The 21,770-nt window shown below is 39.7% G+C and overlaps 1 protein-coding gene across 2 annotated transcripts in view; it reads left to right on the top strand.

Moving 5' to 3' along the window:
- DHX15 (DEAH-box helicase 15) overlaps positions 1-21,119 on the top strand; it is a 70,067-nt gene extending 48,948 nt beyond the window's left edge. The window contains exons 13-15 of one of the 2 annotated variants that reach the window (XM_089911718.1): positions 919-1,088; positions 18,671-18,766; positions 20,338-21,119. In XM_089911718.1, coding sequence (XP_089767844.1) covers positions 919-1,088; positions 18,671-18,766; positions 20,338-20,404 — 333 coding nt within the window. In that variant the 3' untranslated portion in view covers positions 20,405-21,119. Of the gene's footprint in view, positions 1-918; positions 1,089-2,293; positions 2,861-18,670; positions 18,767-20,337 lie in introns of those variants that run through there. The other variant, XM_022566662.3, reaches the window with a different exon arrangement.
- Positions 21,120-21,770: the final 651 nt, after the last annotated feature.

The raw sequence follows: 21,770 nt of genomic DNA, 5'->3' as shown, positions 1-21,770 counted from the left end.
TCAGAATGAAAGTAGATTGGCGCATTGTCGGTATTTGAAATCAAAGCAACAGAATGTTTATTGTGGCATCTTATAAGATGTTATTAGAGTTACGATTTTCATGCCTTGCTCTGTTATTCAAGCATTATGGATTTCTAATTCTCTTAAGATTAAAATTTATTAGAAATAGGGCATGCAGTGTAGTACCTGGTACCTAGTAGGTGCTTAGTAAATATTTATTGAATAAAATTGAGTTTATTTTCTATTATGTATTATTCATTTCTGTTATTCACACATATTCTTTATGTTACTAGAGTTCTAGAATTGGAAAGGGCTATCTTCATCTGCTTTGGTATTTGTTAAATATTAGATGAGGGCCACCAATTGATGTGTTTGATTGTAGATAATTAATCTTTTAGTAATTGTTCAGCTACCACAAAATTGTCACCTGGCATTAAGAACCTACTCTAGATAGCCTAAGGCAGGAAGGCCAAATAGTATATAGTAGGCTTTGTGGGCCCATTAGGTCCCTATTAAAACTATTCAACTCTGCCTGCCCTTGTAGCACAAAAGCAGCCTTGGACAAATGGGAATGCCTGTGTTCCAGTAAAACTTCACTGAAATGTAAATTTCATGTGATTTCCACTCCAGTGTCACCAAATGTTTCTCTTTCGATTTTTTTTTCCCCTAATCATTTAAAGATGTATAAAGTATTCTTAGCTGACAGGCCTTACAAACATAGGCAGTGAGTTGGATTTGGCCTGCTGTAGTTGGCTGATGCCTGCTTTTATTAGGCAGTGGTAGATAAATATAGCCATCAGATAAAAAGCAAAAGGTGAGGCTTGCTTGTCCCTAATTATATAGGTAGCTTTACACCACTTTTGTTTTGTAACTAGCACATCAGAAGTATTGTATTAATTTACTGGGTTTTGGTTTCAGGTGGCACATTTAGAACGAACAGGGCATTACTTAACTGTGAAAGATAACCAGGTGGTTCAGTTGCATCCCTCTACTGTTCTTGACCACAAGCCTGAATGGGTGCTTTATAATGAGTTTGTTCTTACAACAAAGAATTACATCCGGACGTGTACAGATATCAAGCCCGAATGGTAAGCTCAGCGCCTTTTGTTGTAAAAGTTTTCGTTACTGTTTGCTCAGAATGGAATCTGAAAGGAGTCTTGTTTTTTGTTTCACTCTGGGGAATTTGGTGTTTTCATCACTAAGGTATATAGTCCAGTGTATAGTTATGGGGCTTTGACCTGATGGTATGGTTACCTCTTAAAATCTTTGGTTTGGTAAGAGGACGGTGAGATCATTGGTACGGACATGGGCAGGATTTGGAGCCAAATTTAAAGTTACAGTTAGCTGATATCAAGAGTGTCTTTAGAGCCCTTCTCTTGCTGTTGTGATTAACTCAGGTCTTCTGGTTCCAGAAGTCAGTCAGTCTTTATATTTTATCTGTCCCACTATAATTAGCTCTCAACTGTTATTTATATGTTGGTGCTTTAGGAGCTAAGCAAGCATTAAAAACTATACCTCTTTTTGTATCATTGCATATTTGATTCACAAAATGTAATCAGAACTGACTTATTTTAAGCAAAATTACCCACCCACTTCACTAGCTCACTACCTCACTGCCTCTTGTGTCCTTTTTTTTTTCCTTTTTTGCCAGAATCTATTCTATAACTTAAGATAGGAAACGTCAGCCAAGAATGGTGGGACTGAAGCGCTTATTTTAGTTGATGTCACTTGCTATATTTCCTACACTGATTTATGACTTTTGACACTGAAATTGTGTAGGACATTATCATTTTATCTTAAATGCTTTGCTGAGAAAAAATTGTATGGCTAAACGTTAAAAAAGATTCAGTCAAGTGTATTGTTTGGGGTATAGAGTTATATTTATGGTTATTAGAACTTTGAAAATGAGAAGATCCAGTCATTTGAATACCAGGATGTTTCTTGTATAGACCCTTCAGTACTCTAACCTTAGAGAGGTTGGTCAAAATAGTGTTCTAGAGTGAAGAAATGAATGACCTTATGTTAATATCTTTGTATTAATGTAAAGAAAGGATTTTTTATAAGAATTTATCTTTTTTTTAAGTTTATGGAAAGTCCACCATCAGAAAATTTACAGCTTATTAGAAGCATGCATATCAAAAGTGGTGTTTATAAGGATTAGGCATTTGTAATTTTAACATTGATTTGTAGGTTTGCCTTTCTTTATCAGTATATTAATGAGTAATGCCTATCCCGTTAGCAATTCCAGTACTTTAATTGTTAATTTGGTAATTTTTCCCCCCCTTCTGGACAGGTTGGTGAAAATTGCCCCTCAATATTATGACATGAGCAATTTCCCACAGTGTGAAGCAAAGAGACAGTTGGACCGCATCATTGCCAAACTGCAATCCAAGGAATATTCACAGTACTGAATTCAATGCTTAGAACTGAAGTTATTCAGAGGACAGCTTTAAAAGATGAATGAACTCAAAAGTTCAAGTTGTGCTCTTCACGTTGGTTCAATAATGGCCTTTATTTGAGAGCTTTTTAATTTTTCTTTACAGTAAATATTCCATTCTGATTTCATAAATTAAACATTTATGCCTCCCTTTTGTGTTGACACTGTAGCTCATACTGGAAAAGTCGATCAATGTTTTGCAGTTTATTGAAAGTAGTTCTATATATAACAATGTTATAAGCATTTCTTTAGAAATGGTTGAAAATGCTTCTAAAATGTGATTATCGACCATGGTATGCATGATCGTTGTAATTGTTGACATTCCTTTTAGAAGTTGTGAAATGTTACAACTTGTGCTTATGTAGACACAATCTTCTGTCTCAGTACAGAGGCACTGACTTCAATAAAGTCTATTTATACTAATTTTGGCCACAGCACTTTGATATTTTTGTTCTAGTCTCTTTAAGTATGGCTTCTTCTCTTCCCCAGTGTGGGACTTTTTTTTTTCTCTCCTTAAATTGTAAGTGTACTATGATTACATATTCAGCATCTTTCCACAGGGTTGCTCTTTAAAGTAGTCGTTACAGCAGTGTTTTAAAGAACATAGCTTAGCAGTTTGTTAGGTCAGGATGTGATCTAATGAGATAAAGTATGTAGTTTTTATTCAGAATTGGATCCCCGAAGACAGAATAATTAAAGGATAGTTTTCTCTTCATCTTAAAGTTCATTCCATAAGACTGATTATTTATTATTTTGTTACCACATTTTTAGCAGATGTTTTTGTTTTACTTAGACCATTCTAAGCACTCTAGTCACTGAAACAAATGTTTGTATTAAATAGACAATAGGAAATGATATATTGTCGATCTTGGTCAGTTTTACTGAATTCTCAGTGTTGGGTGTTTTATGCAATGTACAAAGTAATTAGTGTAGTGTGTTAAAATGTGAACTTTCCATTCCCTGTAACAGGCCACAGACAAGTTAAAAACCCTTTTTTTTAACCACAAATGACCCATCAAAGGGTCTTTAGATGCAACCCATCTTTAGGGTGTGACCCATCAAAGGGTTCTTAGTAAATCAGTTCCTTTTACTTGAAGAGTAAATACTGTACTCATTAATGTCTGGACTTGCCTCTTCTCCCTTTCCCCTCTTTAAAAATATTTAAATGTTAAATTTATAGGTGTACATAGTTGGGATTTAAATATACTTTGAGGCATATATCTAGTATGTGGTGTAAGGGAGTTAATTGGGCAAGTTAAGAGTATTTCAGGTTACTGGGATACTTCTCAGTGTAGGTAGCTGTTAATTGTTAAATGATGCCTAGTGGTTTGAAAGAGTTAATATGCTTCTATTAAGTGCTTAATTTTGTTCCCATGGAGTACTTTACATGCTGAAGTAATATTTTAGGTTTCATTTAAATTGTTTAAAAATTTGTCCTACGTTAACTATTGGCAGTATTATGTGCTAGCATTTTTTTTTAGGTTAAAGTCTAGGCACTTGATGAGACTGTTGACTAAAATGGTAGGTCTTGCCAAAGTAATATATTATCTGTTAAAATTATACCACAGTATACAGTTGTTAATACAGTTGCATACCCTTATAACCTGACCATCTATCCCGTTTTAAATAGGTCTCAGTGTGTTGTATGTGTTTTTTAACCTTGTGCTTTTTAAAATCTAGAGTTTGACCATTCGGTTTTCCTGTAGAGAAACAAGATATAGAGCGATATGTAGAACAATGTTAGGTAGTTATTTGGCAGAGTTTCTGGGAATGGCTGGTATTGTTTGTATCTTACAAGTGATGAGTGTGCATTGGGAGTGGCTGCCTGGAAACAGAGCAAACCGAGTTTTTATTCTCTATTATCATGCCTACCAAAATATTAAAATTCCCTCCATAGTAATTCAGAAAATCTTTTTTGAAGGTTTTCTGGAGAGGTCTCCTTATCTCTCAGTTTAAAATAAGTAGAACTGCTTTTTGTTGTGACTATAGTCATTCTCAGTATCTGTGGGGAACTGGTTCTAGGACCCCTTGTGGTTACCAAAATCCGTGCATGCTCAGGTCCCTTATATAAAATGGCATAGTACGGTTGGCCCTCTGTAAACACACGTCCCTGGATTCAACCAACCATGGATACAGAACCCCTAGATACAGAGTGCAGAATAGGTAGCATAAGGAAGGAAGACAATCAGCAAGTAGAACGCTTGCCTGTAAAGGCCGAGGAAATGAACACAACTTGGGGGTATAGGGCAGGATAAAATACATACCCTGTAATCAGCCCATTTAGCTAAAATTGCAAAAATAAAAGGATTCTATGCTGAATTTTTAATATAGTATATGACTTAGTTCTAGAATTTTAGGTTTGTAAGGTACCTGCAAGTAGTTGGGATTCTTTTCTGAATAATTTTAATGGCCATCTCCTTTGCTCAGGTACTTCAGAGCAAAACCGTTACTTTAGAACACATCTTAATAGTTCTATTAGTAATGCTGAGCATACTCTTTCACTGTAACTAATTGTTTTTAATTCTTCTAGAGTAAAGTTAAATAAGCCTGGCTGTTCTTCTGCATGATGCCATTTAGTTATTTGAGTTAACTGTCATCTTCCTTTATTCTTATTTAGGCTGTATAGCCTGTTTTCCTCCTCAGCCTTCCTCTTTGATACGGTTTCTGTAGATACCATGAATGTTCGTGCTTAACCTCTGCTGGGTGTTCTCTGGATTGTAGTCAATACTGTGGTCTAAGCTGGGCAAAGTGCCGTGGAACTTGTATTTCCCAGGGGACCAGACATGCCATTGCTTCTGTTAATGCAACTTAAGATTACGTTACCCTATATTAGTGAAAGTAGAGGAGGGGATTGTGGTCTGGTTCCAGGCATTTTTAGAGGTGCCCTCGTACCATACTTATGGATAAAATAGGTGGATGTTTTATCCGTAGGTAAAAGGTAACCATCATACAAGTGGTCAGATAGTTATCTTGCCATCATCAAGGCAAATATGTTTATTGAGAACTTAACTGCTGTAGTGACTTTTAAGTACTTCTGTTGATATACACCGGCTAGATTTTGGGAACTTTCCTGTTTGGCTTACTGTGAATTCTCTAGCTTGGACTGTTAATTGCTCATTTCTAAAGTGTTTGAACGTAGCCTAGCAAAAGCAGCCTCTGTTATCGGTCATACGCTAAGTTTAACCCAAACCTGGGAGTTACTTGTATTTGGCGAGTTTCTTGCATTCTTTTAATATGTGGGCCTGTTTTATTCTGTTTGAAAAGATGCTATTTTTTGTAGAGTCTTCATTTATAATTAATAATAGACTGTAGTAAATGGAACCTGATTGAGAACTCATGGGAAAACTACATTTATAACTTGTTTTTAACATTTCTCCCTGATAGAAGTTTTATTGTTATTGGTATTCCTTCATAGAATTTTTGTATACATCTCTTAGTAATACCGATCACTGTTCATTTTATTAAGTACCAACTCTGGAAGGTATTGTGTGAGTCTATAAAAATAGATTGATAATTCAGAGACCGTCTGGAATTATGGTCTGGTTGGGATTTTTAAAATGTGTTCAAAGATCCATAATATAAAGCAAGGTATGATGAATGTGGTAAAGAACTATAGGTATCAGAAAGGAAGGATGGGTTAAGGATTAATTAGTCAAGTATTGAGTAAAATGAGATAAATAAGCAGCCAAGTAAGTTAAATGGTTAAGTGTGAGTCCATTGGAAGTGGTTAAGGTCTGGGGTAAGCTCACATCCCTGGCTCTCATGTGACAGTGCCTGATGGTATTTTTTTTTTTTTTGCCTGATGGTATTTTAAACCAAGCTGGAAATTCGAATTTATATGTTAAATCTCCCTATTACAAATTTTAGATTTTTTTTTTTCTTAATCTTAAAGCTGGATTCTAGGCAGCCATTTGCAAATTTGGGGTTAAGTAATCAGGAAATTTTGTGGTTTAGTTGCACATCAAACAATTATTAGGATTGCAATAGGCACTAAGTATTTCTTAGACAATTAACAGCATTATCAGGCCAAGAGTCATGGTCCAGAGACAGTTGTTCTGCTTTAATTGAGGTATAATTTACATACAGCAAACTACCATGTTGATTTAGGTCTACAATTTGGTGAAGTTTGACAAATCTATACAGTTGTGTGATCATCACCACAAACGATACACAACATTTTGATCACCCCAAAAATGTTTCCCCCTGTCCCGTTGTTCACTAATCCCCTTGCTCGACTCCCAAGAGCTTTGCAAGTGCACAGACTTTCTGTCCTTTTAGTTTAACCCTTTCCAGAAGGTCATAAATGGAATCAGACTGGTTGTAGTTTTTTTGTGTCTGGTTTCTTTCATTGGGCATAATGCTCTTAAGGCTCATCCATGTTGTGTATATAGGTATATTCAGTAGTCCATTATGTATGTACCATATTTGTTTATGCATTCACGTGTTGCTGGAAGGTTATTTCCAGCCTTTGCTATTATGAGTAAAGCTATTTGCATACAGGTGTTTGCGTGGACATCGGTTTTTATTTCTCTTGTGTAAATACCTAGGAACGCATGTTTAGTTTTATGAGAAGCTGCCCAACAGTTTTCAAAGTGCTGTACTATTTTGCTGTCCCACCATCAGTGCATGTTTCATTGCTCTTCATTCTTGCCAATGTTTTGTAATTACCACCCTCCCCCTTTATTATTTTTTTGCCACACTGAGCGGCACGTGGGGTCTTAGTTCCCCAACCAGGGATCAAACCCTCGCCCCTTGCACTGGAAGCTCGGAGTCTTAACCACTGGAACACCAGGGGAGTCCCCCATTTTTATTTAAAATTTTAGCCATTTAAGTAGGTGTGTAGTCCCTCATTTTGGTTTCCACTTGCATTTCACTGTGATGAAATTTGCACGACCCATCTTTAGCGGTGTTGAACATCTTTTCACATGCCTATTTGCCATTCACATCTCTTGGTGAAGTGACTGGTCACATCTTTAGCCCTTTTTATTATTAGTTTTATTGTTGAGTTCTTCATGTATTCTGGACCCAAGTTCTTGATGAGATACATGTCTTGCAAATGTTTTTCCAGCCTGTTGACTTATTTTCTTAAGGGTGTCTTTCAAAAAGCAGGACTTTTAAATACCGATGAAGTCCCATTTATCCTTTTTTTTTTTTTTCCCTTTAATGGTTTGTGCTCTTGGCATTCGGGGCCAGTTTTGATGGTGTGTTAAGGGGGCAGCAAGAATTCCATTTTGGCTGGAGTATACGCTATAGAGTGAGGTCAGATGAGGCTGTGAATTTAGGTAGGGATCGAGTTGTGGAGGGCTTTAAAGGCTAGATTAAAAGTGGATCTGAGGGGCTTCCCTGGTGGTGCAGTGGTTGAGTCCGCCTGCTGATGCAGGGGACACGGGTTCGTGACCCGGTCCGGGAAGATCCCACATGCCACAGAGCGGCTGGGCCCGTGAGCCATGGCCGCTGAGCCTGCGCGTCCGGAGCCTGTTGCTCCGCAACGGGAGAGGCCACAACAGTGAGAGGCCCGCGTACCGAAAAAAAAAAAAAAAGTGGATCCGAGTTCACTATAGAGGATAGATTGGAAGTAGTGGGGGACACTGAAGCCACTTAGAACATTATAATCCAGGTAAGAAGATTGAACCCAAACAGAAGAATAAGAGTGAAAGGGCAAGAGAAAGTAGTGACATAAAGCAAAGGAGTCATTAAGGATAGCTGGTTTAGGGTACAAGTGAATGAAATGGTTTGGTGTGCCAACTGCGAATCTAGGCTTCAGATCATTTTATTGTGATCCTAGTTGCCACGTAGAGAGAGAAATGGCAGAGGTTACAAGTATAGAACCTACAATAAGGGAATTGGAGAGGTGAAAAACCAAGAAATAAAACAGTTTATATAGTGCACTTTTATGGGTAGATGAGAATTGTGAATCTACAAAATCATTGGATTAGCTAGTTTATGTTTAAGGCAGAGGCTGCAAATGAGTAGCCAAAGAGCCAGATTTCAGCCAGCTCATCTGTTTTATGTGACCGTGGGGTGTTTCAAACCAAGTAGAGCCATTGTTTAGAAAGGGAAAGATGATCACATAAGGTTTTTTCAAAATATTCATAGGTCAGGCAAGGACGGGCCTACCTGATGTTTAGCATGGCACTCAGTAATCCACAGTGGGGTTTGTGGCTGGCCCCTGTAGGGGAGGCACATTTTCTTCAGTTTGCCTGAGTCCCTTGCATGGCCAACCTGCCCTCTGTTAGGCATTGTTGAATGAGAGAGAGAGAGGGTTTTGAACTAGGAAAAGCTTGCCAAGGCTACTTTTTACAAGAAGTTGCATGGTTAGGATTGAGATCAAGATGGGAGGGATATTTTTTTAAAGAAGGGGACCCAGCTTAACCTGTTTAGGGAAAACTTGGACCTGTGTCTTAAGAGAGACGGGTTGAGGCCAAGCTTGGTGGCGGTAGCCTAGGAAATGAGAAAACTTCCATAGAAAGACTAAGGTGAAGATAGAAGGGAGGGTTAAGGGACCCTAACTCAAGTGCTTCTGTTTTGTTTGTTTGTTTTGGCGGTACCTGGGCCTCTGACTGTTGTGGCCTCTCCCATTGCGCTGTGCTCGGGACGTGCAGGCTCAGCAGGCTCAGCGGCCATGGCTCACGGGCCCAGCCTCTCCGCGGCACCTGGGATCTTCCCAGACCGGGGCACGAACCCGGGTCCCCTACATCGGCAGGCAGACTCTCAACCACTGCGCCACCAGGGAAGCCCTAAATGCCTCTGTTTTGATGGGGGTGGGGGAATGTATTGATCTTAGTGTGCACTGGAAATCAAGTTTAGGCTTGAGGGAAGGGAGTAATGTGTGACAGTTGGTAAGTGGTTTGATTGTGAGTAAGCAAAGGATCATCAAAGGGATGCCTTCCTCATGGCGGGTTTAGATCTTAGGAATCTGATAGTAAATTCACTCTGCTCAGGTTCCTCTTCTGTGGTTGTAGCCTGGGAACTGAAAACAGGGAGAAGGCTGCCCCAGGTTGAGGATGGTTATAGTAGGGATGGAGAAAAGTGGTAAAGTCTTTTAAGATCTTGCCATTAAAAAAAAAAATTTAGGCAAAGCAGATGTTCTTAATAAAGTTTAATGCATTCCATGTATTTAGATTTGGATGGCAACTATACCCATAAACTCATCAAGTAGCAGTGAATTTTCCTCATGCCTTGTTTTCTTGCGATTTTTGGTTAATGGCATTGGTGAACACATTCTACACTCGGTAATAGATGTCATGTTTTTGCTGAGAGGTGTCTTAATTTCAGCTTAATTTGTTATTCATATGTAGAATTGTTGGCAGTTGAAAGAAATTTTGACTTAGCCAAATCTGATGCACAATCAGAGGCATGCTAGTGGAAATTTATTTTAATGCTTACAGAGGTGAGTGTTGTTTATTTTAGATCACATAAAGAAGTAGAATTGTTAAGGTCAGATGCTGGGGAATACTTCAGCTCTTTGGCACTAGTTCTATTATATATTATAGTACCTTGTCAAAGAACCTAGTATTTGACTCACAGGGAGAATTTACCAGTGCTAACATTCTTCTTTACAAGGGAAACATTTTAATGTTTAAGGAATGATAGATAAATTTGTGCAGTAAATTGTAGAAAAAATGATTAGAATTTCATTTCTGAATTGCAGTAGTGAGCGTATGGTATTACTTTAGTATATTTGCTTTTTATTGTACAGCCTCAGTTCTCCTTAGTACAAAAACATGTACTGAAGACTATTTTGTAAAGTATTTACTTAGAAATTCTTAAAAGCTTTATATTTGGCTACTTTGTGCTATCATGACTTCCCATGATTAATTATATTAATGAAATTTTTTGTAATTTAAAATATAGTTTACATTTTATTTTCTCATTGTTTACCTTTTTTACATTTAAGAGAGGCTGGACCGATGACTTAAAGGTGTTTTTTAAACTTTGAATGCCTGATTCTGTTTTTTCCTTGCCTTTATTAGAGACGTTTAATTACCTCAGAGAAACAGGAGTTTGTACAGAAAGTCCTGCTTGCTTTAGAGATATCTCAAAGTAATGTGATGATCGAGATCCGCTCGTGTCAATTTTGGTACAAGGTATTTTGTTTATCTGGGTTAAGAAAAGTCTTTGAAGCCCAAATTTCCCACAGTTTGTGTAATTACTATAGAGAAAGGTAATATTGGATATCTTTTAGTATAGAGGACTTTCACATGAACAGCTCTCTTGGACAGTTATTGTCCTGTTTTCACTAAGAAACAGGTAGACTGAAGGCAGTAGAAATGATGGGGGCATGGTGGAGGAAAAGAGAAAGCAATCAATAGCAACTTTAAAAATAATTCATAGGAACTCTGAAGAGTCCTTGATCAGAACTCAGTCTCCTACCTCTAGGGTAGACTGCATTATTCCCCCCTCCCCTTTTTTTCCTCCCCAGAAGAACTGAGGTCCAAGGTCACATGGCCACTCAGCGGAACTGGCATTCCTCTCGCAGCCTAAGGGCTCCCTGCACTGCTTGATGCATTTCCCCTGAGCTGTGTACTAGGGAGCTTGGATATATGAAGCCTAGTTGGAGTCTCTGATTGATTGCATGGTTCTCAGATTGTGATCTCACGTAAGTTTAGAACATTGTCCACATAGGCACATGTGTGAGCGAGGTGGATCTAGTTTTCCGTTCTGGTGTAATGTTCACAAGGAAATAGGAAAAGGAACTTTACTGCATTCTGGTGCTCCTCTTCCTCGAGTGGTACTACAGGGGTCTCATGGGATGTTTTTTTTAACCAGTAACTTGCTTTATTATAGTATGGATTTTCACTGCAACTATTTCTTGTTTTTAAAGTGGATCAGTGATATGCTAGCGTGAAGTGAACGTAATCCAAAAGTTACTTGTTTAGTTTGGGGATGAGAAATATTTCCAAACCGAAGTGAATCATATTCCCTCCTACTTAATTCACGCTAAACTGCTTTTCCCTGTGATTTCGAGCCATTATGATGATTGTCTTACCCATTTCTGTCCTTGGAGTGTTGAGTATTTAAGGCTGTTTTTCTCTGATAGGCTGTGAGCTCCTTAAGGGCAGGGGCTGTGTCACATGTCACTGTGTTCCTAGTACCTAACATTAGGTGTGGTATGCAGTAACTTTTCAGCAGATATTTTAAAAAATCTCACCACTGTGGCTTGCTTTCTTATGTTTGCTTTTCTTATTGCATTGTTGCTTCTTCACTGGTGATGGGGGTACTTCTTAGACTGCCTACTCCTTTTTTAACCACCAGGCTAGAAACCAGATTATCTGAGGAATATGGGGTAGGAATATCGTGTAATGAGCTTTAGAAACTGATTGATGGGGTTTGAAATACTGGATGTGACTTACCTAACCGCATCCTCATTTGTTAAGGGAAATTGGTTATAATACTTTGCCAAAGGGTTGGGTTGACTAAATGAAATAGTATATAACTAACACCTGGTCCAGTGGATGCCTGTAAGTAGCAACTTTTCCTATTCCATTGTTACAAATATGATTGGGTATTTCGTGGGGCCTGAGTAAAGCTCCATTCTTTACACGAACTTTGAAATATTTATTGTGACCGCCTTCCAGAGGTCTGTCTTGTTTATTAGTCCCTGACTCTTAGGATTCTTAGCCAAAGTCACCTGGAAAGAGATTCCCCTGTATAAACATTGATACTACTGTGAATATGACAAGGAGATTTAAGTAACCTGAGTGCTTTCTTTTCCTTATTATATGCCAGGGGATGCTTGCCGGGAAGTATCCCGAAAGAATGTATTGAATGTATTGAAAGGAATCACAAGTTTTTCATGGATAATCCACATTATATTTATGAATTGATAGTGTAGTGACTGTGATTGTTTATAGATCCTGTGCTGTAATCTACTGAAGTCAGTATCTGATTACAAATAAATGTCTGAAGTATTTGTCTACAAGAGAAACTCAGGATGTCATGCACTCTGAAAGGGAAAGGCCTTATTTGTTTTGACCTTCCTTTTTTAGTCTCCTGACAGGGTTTAGACACAGCTAGGCAAGCAGGAGCAGGTGTTTAGACTTACGGAAGACTTTTTGAACTATTTAGCAGAAACATCAGTTGTTTTTCTTCTGTAGCATTCCGCCCCCCCACCCCAGTTCCATAAGGGAAGAGAGAAAAATAATATTTAAATGGTATAAGTAAGGAAATTAGCTTATTTTGTATTAAAAATGAATACTGATAGCTTTTGTATACATATGATATCTAAAGAATCTTTTCAAAACTTTTATTGTGAAAAGGAATATTGTGTCTTTTGCCAAGTTCTTCTCGTTAGTAAATGTAAATACTATAACCATGTTCATATGTATTATTAAATTATGTCTGAACCATATATCTGAACAAAGACCTACTAACAAGTGGTCTAAAAGTTTTCCATGGCCATTGGGTTTCCCACAGAATTTCTAAGTCTGCTAGATTTATTTTTTAAGTTAGTGTTTTAAGTTTAGTTTTGCTATTTATTAAAAAATAGAAAACTTAGAAAAACAGATAAGTGACAGTTCATTTCTCCCCTGCCCCCTTTTCACTTCCAAGCCATTACCTAGTTTCTGAATGTGGCATTGCGATCTTTATTTATTTTACTGTTCTGAACTAAGGCTTTTGAGATAAGTCCCTAGTGTTGAGGAAATCGTGAATCCTGGGGTGGGGTGGGGGGCTTCAGAAGTATGGTGACGGGCTGTGAAATAGTGTTGTCATGACTTATCAGTGGCTAGTAAACGGGGTAGTTGCCCTCTGGCACCATTTTGAGTGAAGGCAGCTTAATTGCATTCCCTCTGTTTAGATAAGCATTTGGGATCTACGGTCAAATGTGTGAATGCTGTGCTTAAAGTATTTTTATTATATAAGATTTGATTTTTTAAGTGATTTCTCTTTCGAAGTTCTACTTTACATCAGAAGTTATTTGGGCAGTGTCTTTCACTGTATGTGTATGTGGAGAAACATCACTTACAAATGTATGTAAATCCAGTGACTGTAAAATATCAGGAATTTTGCAAATACATGATTGACAGTTGGTGGTTTGCTCCCATGTGTTACCCCTCCCCCCCAAAAAAAGAATCCTGTGAAAAAAATTAAACCTTTTGATTAAGAATTTGGAATTTTTTAGTTGTGTTATTTTTATTTGAAGAAAACTCTTTCCCTGTTGAATGAAGATTCTAGTTTCTGGGCATATTACATTCATGCTTCCAGCCTCATTGCTTTCTGCAGCATAAACAATAAACATTTAAACCACTAAGCATTTACCAGGATACTCATGGAGGAAGGCTGCAGCTATTTGAGCTAATTTTTGCATGCTTTGTCAATTCAGATTTTCTCCTAGGTTGAAAATCCACTTTGGTTTTCAGTGGTGATGGGTTTTATCCTCTGATGATTCAACCTTTTCGGATTTTTGAAAGAGGGGAGTTTTAACCTTAGCAGTCATGTAGTGCTTTAAAATTCAAAACAAGAATTTGACTCTTAAAATGATAATGTGTTTTGTTTTTGTGGAATGGGAGGGCCAAATGGATAACTTCTGTGCCATTGCAGCAGCCGTCAAAATCAAAGGAAATGCTGGAAGGGACCTCAAGCCATTGATTTCAAATCCTCATTTTCAAAGAAAATCAAAGCCCTGAAATAACCAAGTTTGCTTAAAGGTCATTCAGTTTGTTACTTTGTTTCCTCATTCCAAGTGAGGGCTTTCCCCCCTGTGCAATTACATACATGGTGGCTTTTATATTTATAATCCCCCTTTTTTTTTTTTTTTGTGGTATGCGGGCCTCTCACTGCTGTGGCCTCTCCCGTTGCGGAGCGCAGGCTCAGCGGCCATGGCTCACGGGCCCAACCGCTCCGCGGCATGTGGGATCTTCCCAGACCGGGGCACGAACCTGTGTCCCCTGCATCGGCAGGCGGACTCTCAACCACTGTGCCACCAGGGAAGCCCTATAATCCCTTTTGATTTCTTTCTTTTCCCAAATAAAAACTGTTGTTAAACTATGCCAGTGGCATTAAGGGAACTTGGATAATAGTTACTAAAACATTTTGTGTATGTGTTATTTTAGTAATTTCATTGTGGAGGGAGTTTCGAACCTTTGCTGATGTCAGGCTGTTCTTTTCTAATCATTTGATTAGCATCATATAAGCATGTGAAATCTTGGTCCTTTACAACTAAAGATGGAGTGTACTTCTTTTTCATTCAGTTTTCAAATAATGAAAATTTTGACTTCTTTATTTTTTAACTTAAGGAAATAAATCATTTCTGGACTTTTTCTTAAGGAAAAATGTTGAACTCTGGAAGAAAAACACGTATCAAACACATTTTGATTTGCCCTACGATTTTTGAACAGTACTTTTATGTACCAAGTACTGTGTTAAGCACTTAACATAAACTAAATTTATGAGGTGCTGTGAGGTTATGTAACCTGCCCAAGATTTCAAGCCTAAGCGAGAGCTGGGTTTCAAACCTTGAAGGTGGAGGTAAAGGGTGGGGAGAGCAGATAACTGATCAGGGAGAGCTCAGTTATCTCCACAGCATTGTTATTTCCCTTAACACCTTACCCTACCCCCAGCCAGTGCAAAACTGAACTTCCTTGTCATATCTGTGCCACTAGAGACTTGCTTTTTTGAAGGCCAAGGCTTTATGAAGAAATCACAGTTGTGCTCCACCCCTTAGTCCCATTCCTCCCATCCTTGTCTTGCCAAGTTTGGCAAATGTCAAAGCGTACCCACTCACCTAATCCTTCCTTGAATTGTCGGTTGCTTCCTCCCAGCCCCATCTTGGGGATTTCCCCTATTTCCTGCTGTGCTCAGTTATGCATTTTAAAAGATCTTGTTACGTTTCTTCTGCATTCTCAGGTGTTTTGTTGCAGGAAGATTTCAGGTGATCTGTCTCTAGAATTGCTTGATATAGAAATTGGCCACTCCCTTTTAATCTTTTTTTTAAAGATCTATTATTTATTTATTTAATTTCTTTTTGGCTGTGTTAGGTCTTAGTTGCGGCACATGGGATCTTTCTTTGCGGCACACTGGCTTCTCTCTAGTTGTGGCGTGCAGGTTTTCTCTCTCTTAGTTGTGGTGGGCGGGCTTAGTTGCCCTGTGGCATGTGGGACTTTACTTCCCTGACCAGGGGTTGAACCTGCGTCGCCTGCATGGTAAGGCAAATTCTTTACTACTGGACCACCAGGGAATACCCCCCTTTAATCTTTAAATCAAGAGAGGATTAGGGTCACAGCACTGTGCTATCTAATGAATTATTCCTACAGATGTAGAAAAGATAAATATTTATTGATTTAGTCAGATGAGTGAAAGTTTAGTGAGCATTCCCTGACATATTGACTTACTTGGGCCAGCTGATTTTCTATCCTTTAGCAAATCTCACTTGGGTTCTATTGGCATAATTAAGTGGGGTTGATAAACCATCTCTATTTTCTTTCCCCCTGAAGCCTGACACCCAGTGGTCAGGCTTTGAAACCAGAACACTTCCTTGCCAGGATTAACTAAGAAAAGAGGAGACTATTCTTAGCCTCCTGCCTCACACTTTGATCGTGAGGTGGAAGAGGTGGGTGAAATACTGAGCCAGGGGCCAGACCCAGAGGGCCACACAATTCTTGAGATGCATTTAAGCTATCCCTTCACAGGGGACTTGCCTTGAGGAGATGGGGGGGATTTAAGCCGCTTCCTTCCTCAGTGTCCTTGTTATTTGACTGCTGAGCCTTTGTTCATTCCCTCCTCTTTTGGAGAGGGATAAAGTGAAGTGTCTCATCTTTCACCCAGGGGTCAGACACTGAAGTCAGACCTTAAGGCAAAAATCATTATATAGTCCAAATTAAATCTCCCCAAGAAGGTGCTGTATTAGAGATGCATGCTGAGCTATTTCAAGAAAAAAAAAAAATGGCCAGTTTTTCCTTCAGTATTGAAAGATCACAGTTTTTAAGCTGAGAATTGATATAGTTGGCCTTCATTCAGAGGCCATTTACTAGAGAATATCAATCAAAATGAGAATCCCACTCATTACCAAAGACATACTTCAAGAGGCAGACACGTCTTGAGGAAAGAGCAAGTTCAACGTTTCGTAAGCTGGAGGCACTTTCACTCAGAATAGTGGGCAGAGTTGCCCAAACTGTTTACATTGGGTTTTCTCTGTTTTTGTTCCTGTTTGCTGACTCCTTATAATTGAATTATCACATATAATTAATTAATTGCTACTTCGGATATTTTGAAAATTGGGCAATCATTGTGACAAAAGCTTTGTAGACTGTAAGATCCCTGTGGTGGTCATCAGTGTGATTCTCCACATATTTCTGGTTCCAGGCAGGTGGTAGTTTTTTTCATCTCCCTTGAAGTTAGGTATGGCCACGTGACTCGCTCGCTTTAGGCCAGTGTAGAAGTGAGACTAAGCCGTAAGAGCATAGTCAGTGTGTGATTCCCATTGACCGATCTCCCTCTGCCATGGCCCTGTTCCAGAGTGAGGCCACACAAAGCAAAATTCCCAGCTGACCCCAGATGGAAATGAGCAAGAAATAAACCCATGTTTGTAGAAGCCACTGGGGTATGGGGACTCTTTGTTGCTACAATATATTTAGCTCATCCTGACTCAGGTAACATACAACACTTACAGGTCTTATGTGAGATTGTGCTATTTGATGCATAAGCCTAATCCAATCAACAAGGCATATGGTGAAGGTACAGTTTTGATTGTATTTAAAACAAACTTTTGAACTCTTAACAGAAAAAGCTAGCTCCAAGATCCTTCAAGGATATGTTTGAGTCATGCCTTATGTCCAATAACCAAGCACGAGCATTCATGGGGAAGGTGGAGAACTGATATTTGGTGAGGCCCCTCTCTCTTCCTCCTGCTGTGCTAGACTGGTTTGCGCAGATGAACACATTCAGTCCTAACAGCAACACTGGGAAGAACCCTGGGTATTATTCCTACTGCTCAATATAGAAAGTAAGGCTGAGAGATACTAAATGGCCCAGGTCACACAGCTAGCTAATAAGCAGGTGAGAAAATTGTTTTTGAGAGCGCAGAATGCAACTTTAATATACAGTGACAATCTCAGCTTAAACCTAGAAACTGGCGAGGAGTACCTGCTTGCTGAAGTCTAGTTGCACAGCTTAAGGATTAATTACTCTTATTCTGGATTTAAAAGGGAAAATGTAAGTCTCTCCACTGCACTTTGACCTTCCTCACTGACTGTGACCTTGCAAAAAGGCACCCTGATGTAAACTTCTACATAACAAAACCCTAAGGGTCACCCTTGCAATTTGGGACTCCTGTATGGGTGGGAATGTTGGCTGGACTCTTCTTTACCAGAGCTCTCTCTTATTGCTTGATTCATTTTCCTCATTTATATTACTATATCTTTCCTTAAAAAAGAAAAACAACAACAAAACCCAGCGACCTAAAATGATGCTATCAGAATGCTACACCTTTCAAATTCAGATTTTTAAAAAATTGCAAAGCCAAATGTATTCATTTGTATTTATATAAAGTAGTATGAATAACTAAGAACCATGTTTAATTGCTTGAGAATATTGTCACGTACCACACATTATGAAGCTTTTTTATGTTAGTTTGTTGTATAGCTGTATTAAGGCACCTTGGTGCATTTCTGTGCATGGACGTGGGATGGGACATGAGCAGCTGGTCAGTTTTTAATAGGGGGCTGCCTTGTAATACGGTTAAGCCAGTGGTTCCCAACCCATCCTCACCTTAGACCAGTGAAATCAAAATCTCTTAAGATTGGGCCCACACGTCAGGTTTTTTTTTTGTTTGTTTGTTTTTTTCCCAAAACTCCCCATTTGGTTCTAATGTGAATTTAGGGTTTAGATACCTTGGGTTAAAATCATGGGCTCTTCTTGGTCAGGCAGTCTTGAATTCAAATCCTGAGTTGACAGAGGAAGTTACTTTAAGCTTTGCCATCTATAAAATGAGGATAGTTTAGTATTTACTTCATACGTTTGTATTAAGTATAAAATTATATAGTATATGTAAAAGGGAATAGTCCCTTCCCAGGATCAAGTACCCAGTAGATTATTACTGTGATTAATTTTTAAATGACTGGGAACTGTGGGTCAGGTCCAAGCAGAAAAGAAGGTCTCCATTTGCAAAGAAGCAAACCCAACTTGACAGAGTTTGAGAAGCGACTTGCCCAAGTTCTCACGACTAGGCCTAGGGTCCTGTTCCCTCCTCCGAAGCTGATTTTCTTATCTTTATGCCATCTCCCCTTTAAATTTCAGCTTCTTTCGGGTAGCCTTCCCTTCAATTACCGACAGCAAGGAGCTGGACGCCTTTAGGAAGGGAATGTGCACAGCAGGCTGCTCAGCCCCTCGCAGGTAGGTCTCCAGCAGCGCTCAAGTCTGCTTTTACTTCTTAGAATGTTCTCTTGGATGGCATGGCTCAGGGCGTGAGAAAGTGAAGGGGCTTTTCTAATAAGTGGTCGTCTGGGCCCTGGGTCTCAGGGAGGCGTTTTGAAGTGGTGGTGAAAGTTGGCACGTTTGGCGTCACTCTCCTGAGGCCCCGCCGGAAACACTTGCAGCTGTGTGACTTCTCATCTATGCGGTGGTGATGGTTCCTCGTAGGGTTGTGGGGAGGGCTGAATGAACTGCTTCTGCCACTTCCCAGTTGTGTGGCCTTGGAATAATTACTGAACCTTTGATGCCCTCAATATTCTCATCTGTCATATGGGATCATGGTACGAGGTACTTGGGATAAGGTTATGTACGTGAGGTGTTCAGCATACGCCTGCTCTGTGCTCAGCATCTAAGCAATGGTAGCTGTTGGACCTTGTTACCAGAAACTGCCAATTTCCCTCATCCCTCTACGTCAGATGTCATGAGGCGATACTACGTTATAAGTCGGCTCTCTTCTGAGGCCTGATGGACAGTGGCCAGAGTCAGGTCCAGCCCATCTCCCCTTGATAAGCTTTTCTTACTTTTTTCCCAGCTTGCTTCCCATTTGTGGATCCTGTTGGTCTGCAGTTTCCCTTCTCTTTGCCTTCCCTTCTGGCTGCTTCCTTATCGTTAGTGTCTCCGTAGAGTGGGCAAGGAAGAGAAAGGATAAGACACTGTTAGTAGGAAGTCTGGGAAGAAGACAACATTGGATTATAGGAGGACACATGTTTGCGATACCATTCCCACCGAAACCTTCACATTTGAAGAGCCATTTATAATTCACAAGGCACTTGGCAGGTATATTGTCTCTAAGATGAATATTGCCCCATTTTTACAGTCAAAACTGAGGAGCAAACAGGAAAAGTGACTTCCCAGGGCTCTCTTAGCTAGTGAGGACTCAAGCCTAGATCTTCTTACCACCTTCTTTGTTTTTTTAACCTCTGGCACAGAGGGTTAAGTTAATCAGGCCCTTAGTGTATGGCATGTTACCGGCATTTGTACAGATAAGCTTCCCCTGACAATGCTTAAATGAATGGGTTACTGTGTTCCAATAAAACGTTATTTACAAAAACAAAGGGCAGATTTGACCTGAGAGCCATAGTTTGCTGATTTATTTATGTCTGTGTTGGGTCTTTGTTGCTGCGTGCAGGCTTTCTCTAGTTGCGGCAAGCGGGGGCTGCTATTTGTTGCGGTGCACGGGCTTCTCATTGCGGTGGCTTCTTTTGTTGCGGAGCACGGGCTCTAGGCGCACGGGCTTCAGTAGTTGTGGCACGCGGGCTCAGTAGTTGTGGCGCACGGGCTTAGTTGCTCCGCGGCAAGTGGGATCTTCCCGGACCAGGGCTTGAACCCGTGTCCCCTGCATTGGCACGCGGATTCTTAACCACTGCGCCGCCAGGGAAGTCCCATTTCCTAGTTTATATGTGTCTTTCCAAATGAGGACTTTTGTCTTGTGGTACAGTATTTTGAATTGACTTTTGACAGAGAATTTGTTTCTTACTTTGTTTCTCCTTCAGCTTGATGCCTTTAAGGTCCATTATTGCCATGGGTACATCAAACCTGTTGCTTCTGACTACGCCATAGTGCTCCGTGGGTTGCAAGCCCCACGGTTTACCCACCCACGCTCCCAGTGACAGACACACAAGTTGTCCCCAGCTCTGCGCTGCCGTAAACGAAGCTGCACGGAACACTTCCTTGCACTCGCCCTGTGCGCCTGTGTGCGGACCTCTGTGCTGGGCGCCAGGTCAGAGCAGGGCTGTGCTGCTCTCAGCATGGCTGCACAGGCTCCGTTCCCCCGACACCTCTGCCAGCTGGTGGCATTCCACTTTCTCATCTTCGCCATCTTCATATCTCATTATTTCAAGTTGCGTTTCTCTGATTACTCATGAGTTAGAACATGTCTTCATGTGCAAATAGATCTTAAATTTTCTAATTCAGAAGCCAGGTTTTCCCTTAAACCTCAGCTGGTCCTTCTCAAAAGATTTCAGACTTTTTAATGGGATTTTTCAAACTTGTACAAAAGTATAGATGTTTTGTAATGAACTCCCATGTATCCATTTCCCTGCGTCAACAGTTAACATTTTGCCATCCTTTTCAGGGGTCCAAGCATTATGACCGTTGGCTGTACACCAGTAGGCTGAATAATGACCCACCCCCACAAGTCATTCATGTCCTAATCCCTGGAACCTGTGAATATATTACCTTACATTCCAATAGGGACTTGGCAGATGTGATTAATTTAAGTATTTTGAGAAGGGCACGTTACCCTGGATTATTTGGTGGGTCCACTATAATCATAAGGGTCCTTATAAGAAGGAGGCAGGAGGCTCACAGAGTAGGAGATTTGATGACTGAGGCAGAGAGAGTTTGGACTGATTTGAGGAAAGAGCCAAAAGCCAAAGAATGCAGGTGGCTTCTGGAAGCTAGAGGAATCAGAGAAACAGGTTCTCCCTTAGAGCCTGCAGAAGGAATACAGATCTGTTGACACCTTGGTTTTAGCCTGCAAGACCCATTTTGGATTTCTGACTTCTAGAATTGTAAACTAATAAATGTGTTTTATTTTACTAATTTTGTAGTAATTTGTTACAGCAGCAATAGGAAGCTAATGCAACCTGCATCACATGCTTTATGTAAAAGCTATAAACCAGTATGGTAATGTCTTCTTGTTCCTTCTTTCTAAAATGCCCTTCCCCCCAGTTACCTGCCTGGGTTCCTCCACCTTCTTCACCTTCCTTGGTTTCTCTCTATTCATATGCCACCTGCTCAGAGAGGCCTTTTTCAAGTAACACACTCCTATCACTATATCTCCCCTTACCTTGCTTTATTTTTCTTCATAGCATCAAATTACCTGACAATATATACATATACGTTTATATTTTTATTTATATATGAAAGCAGAAGCTTGTTTCGTTCACTTTACCTGGCACAAAGTAGGGATTCCATAAATATT

This window comes from Delphinapterus leucas, chromosome 5 (assembly GCF_059928025.1).
Source record: "Delphinapterus leucas isolate spDelLeu-1000000601 "Yukka" chromosome 5, BTC_Dleu_Yukka2, whole genome shotgun sequence".
Classification (NCBI taxonomy): domain Eukaryota; kingdom Metazoa; phylum Chordata; class Mammalia; order Artiodactyla; family Monodontidae; genus Delphinapterus; species Delphinapterus leucas.
This window is presented reverse-complemented; position numbering and strand designations above follow the sequence as displayed.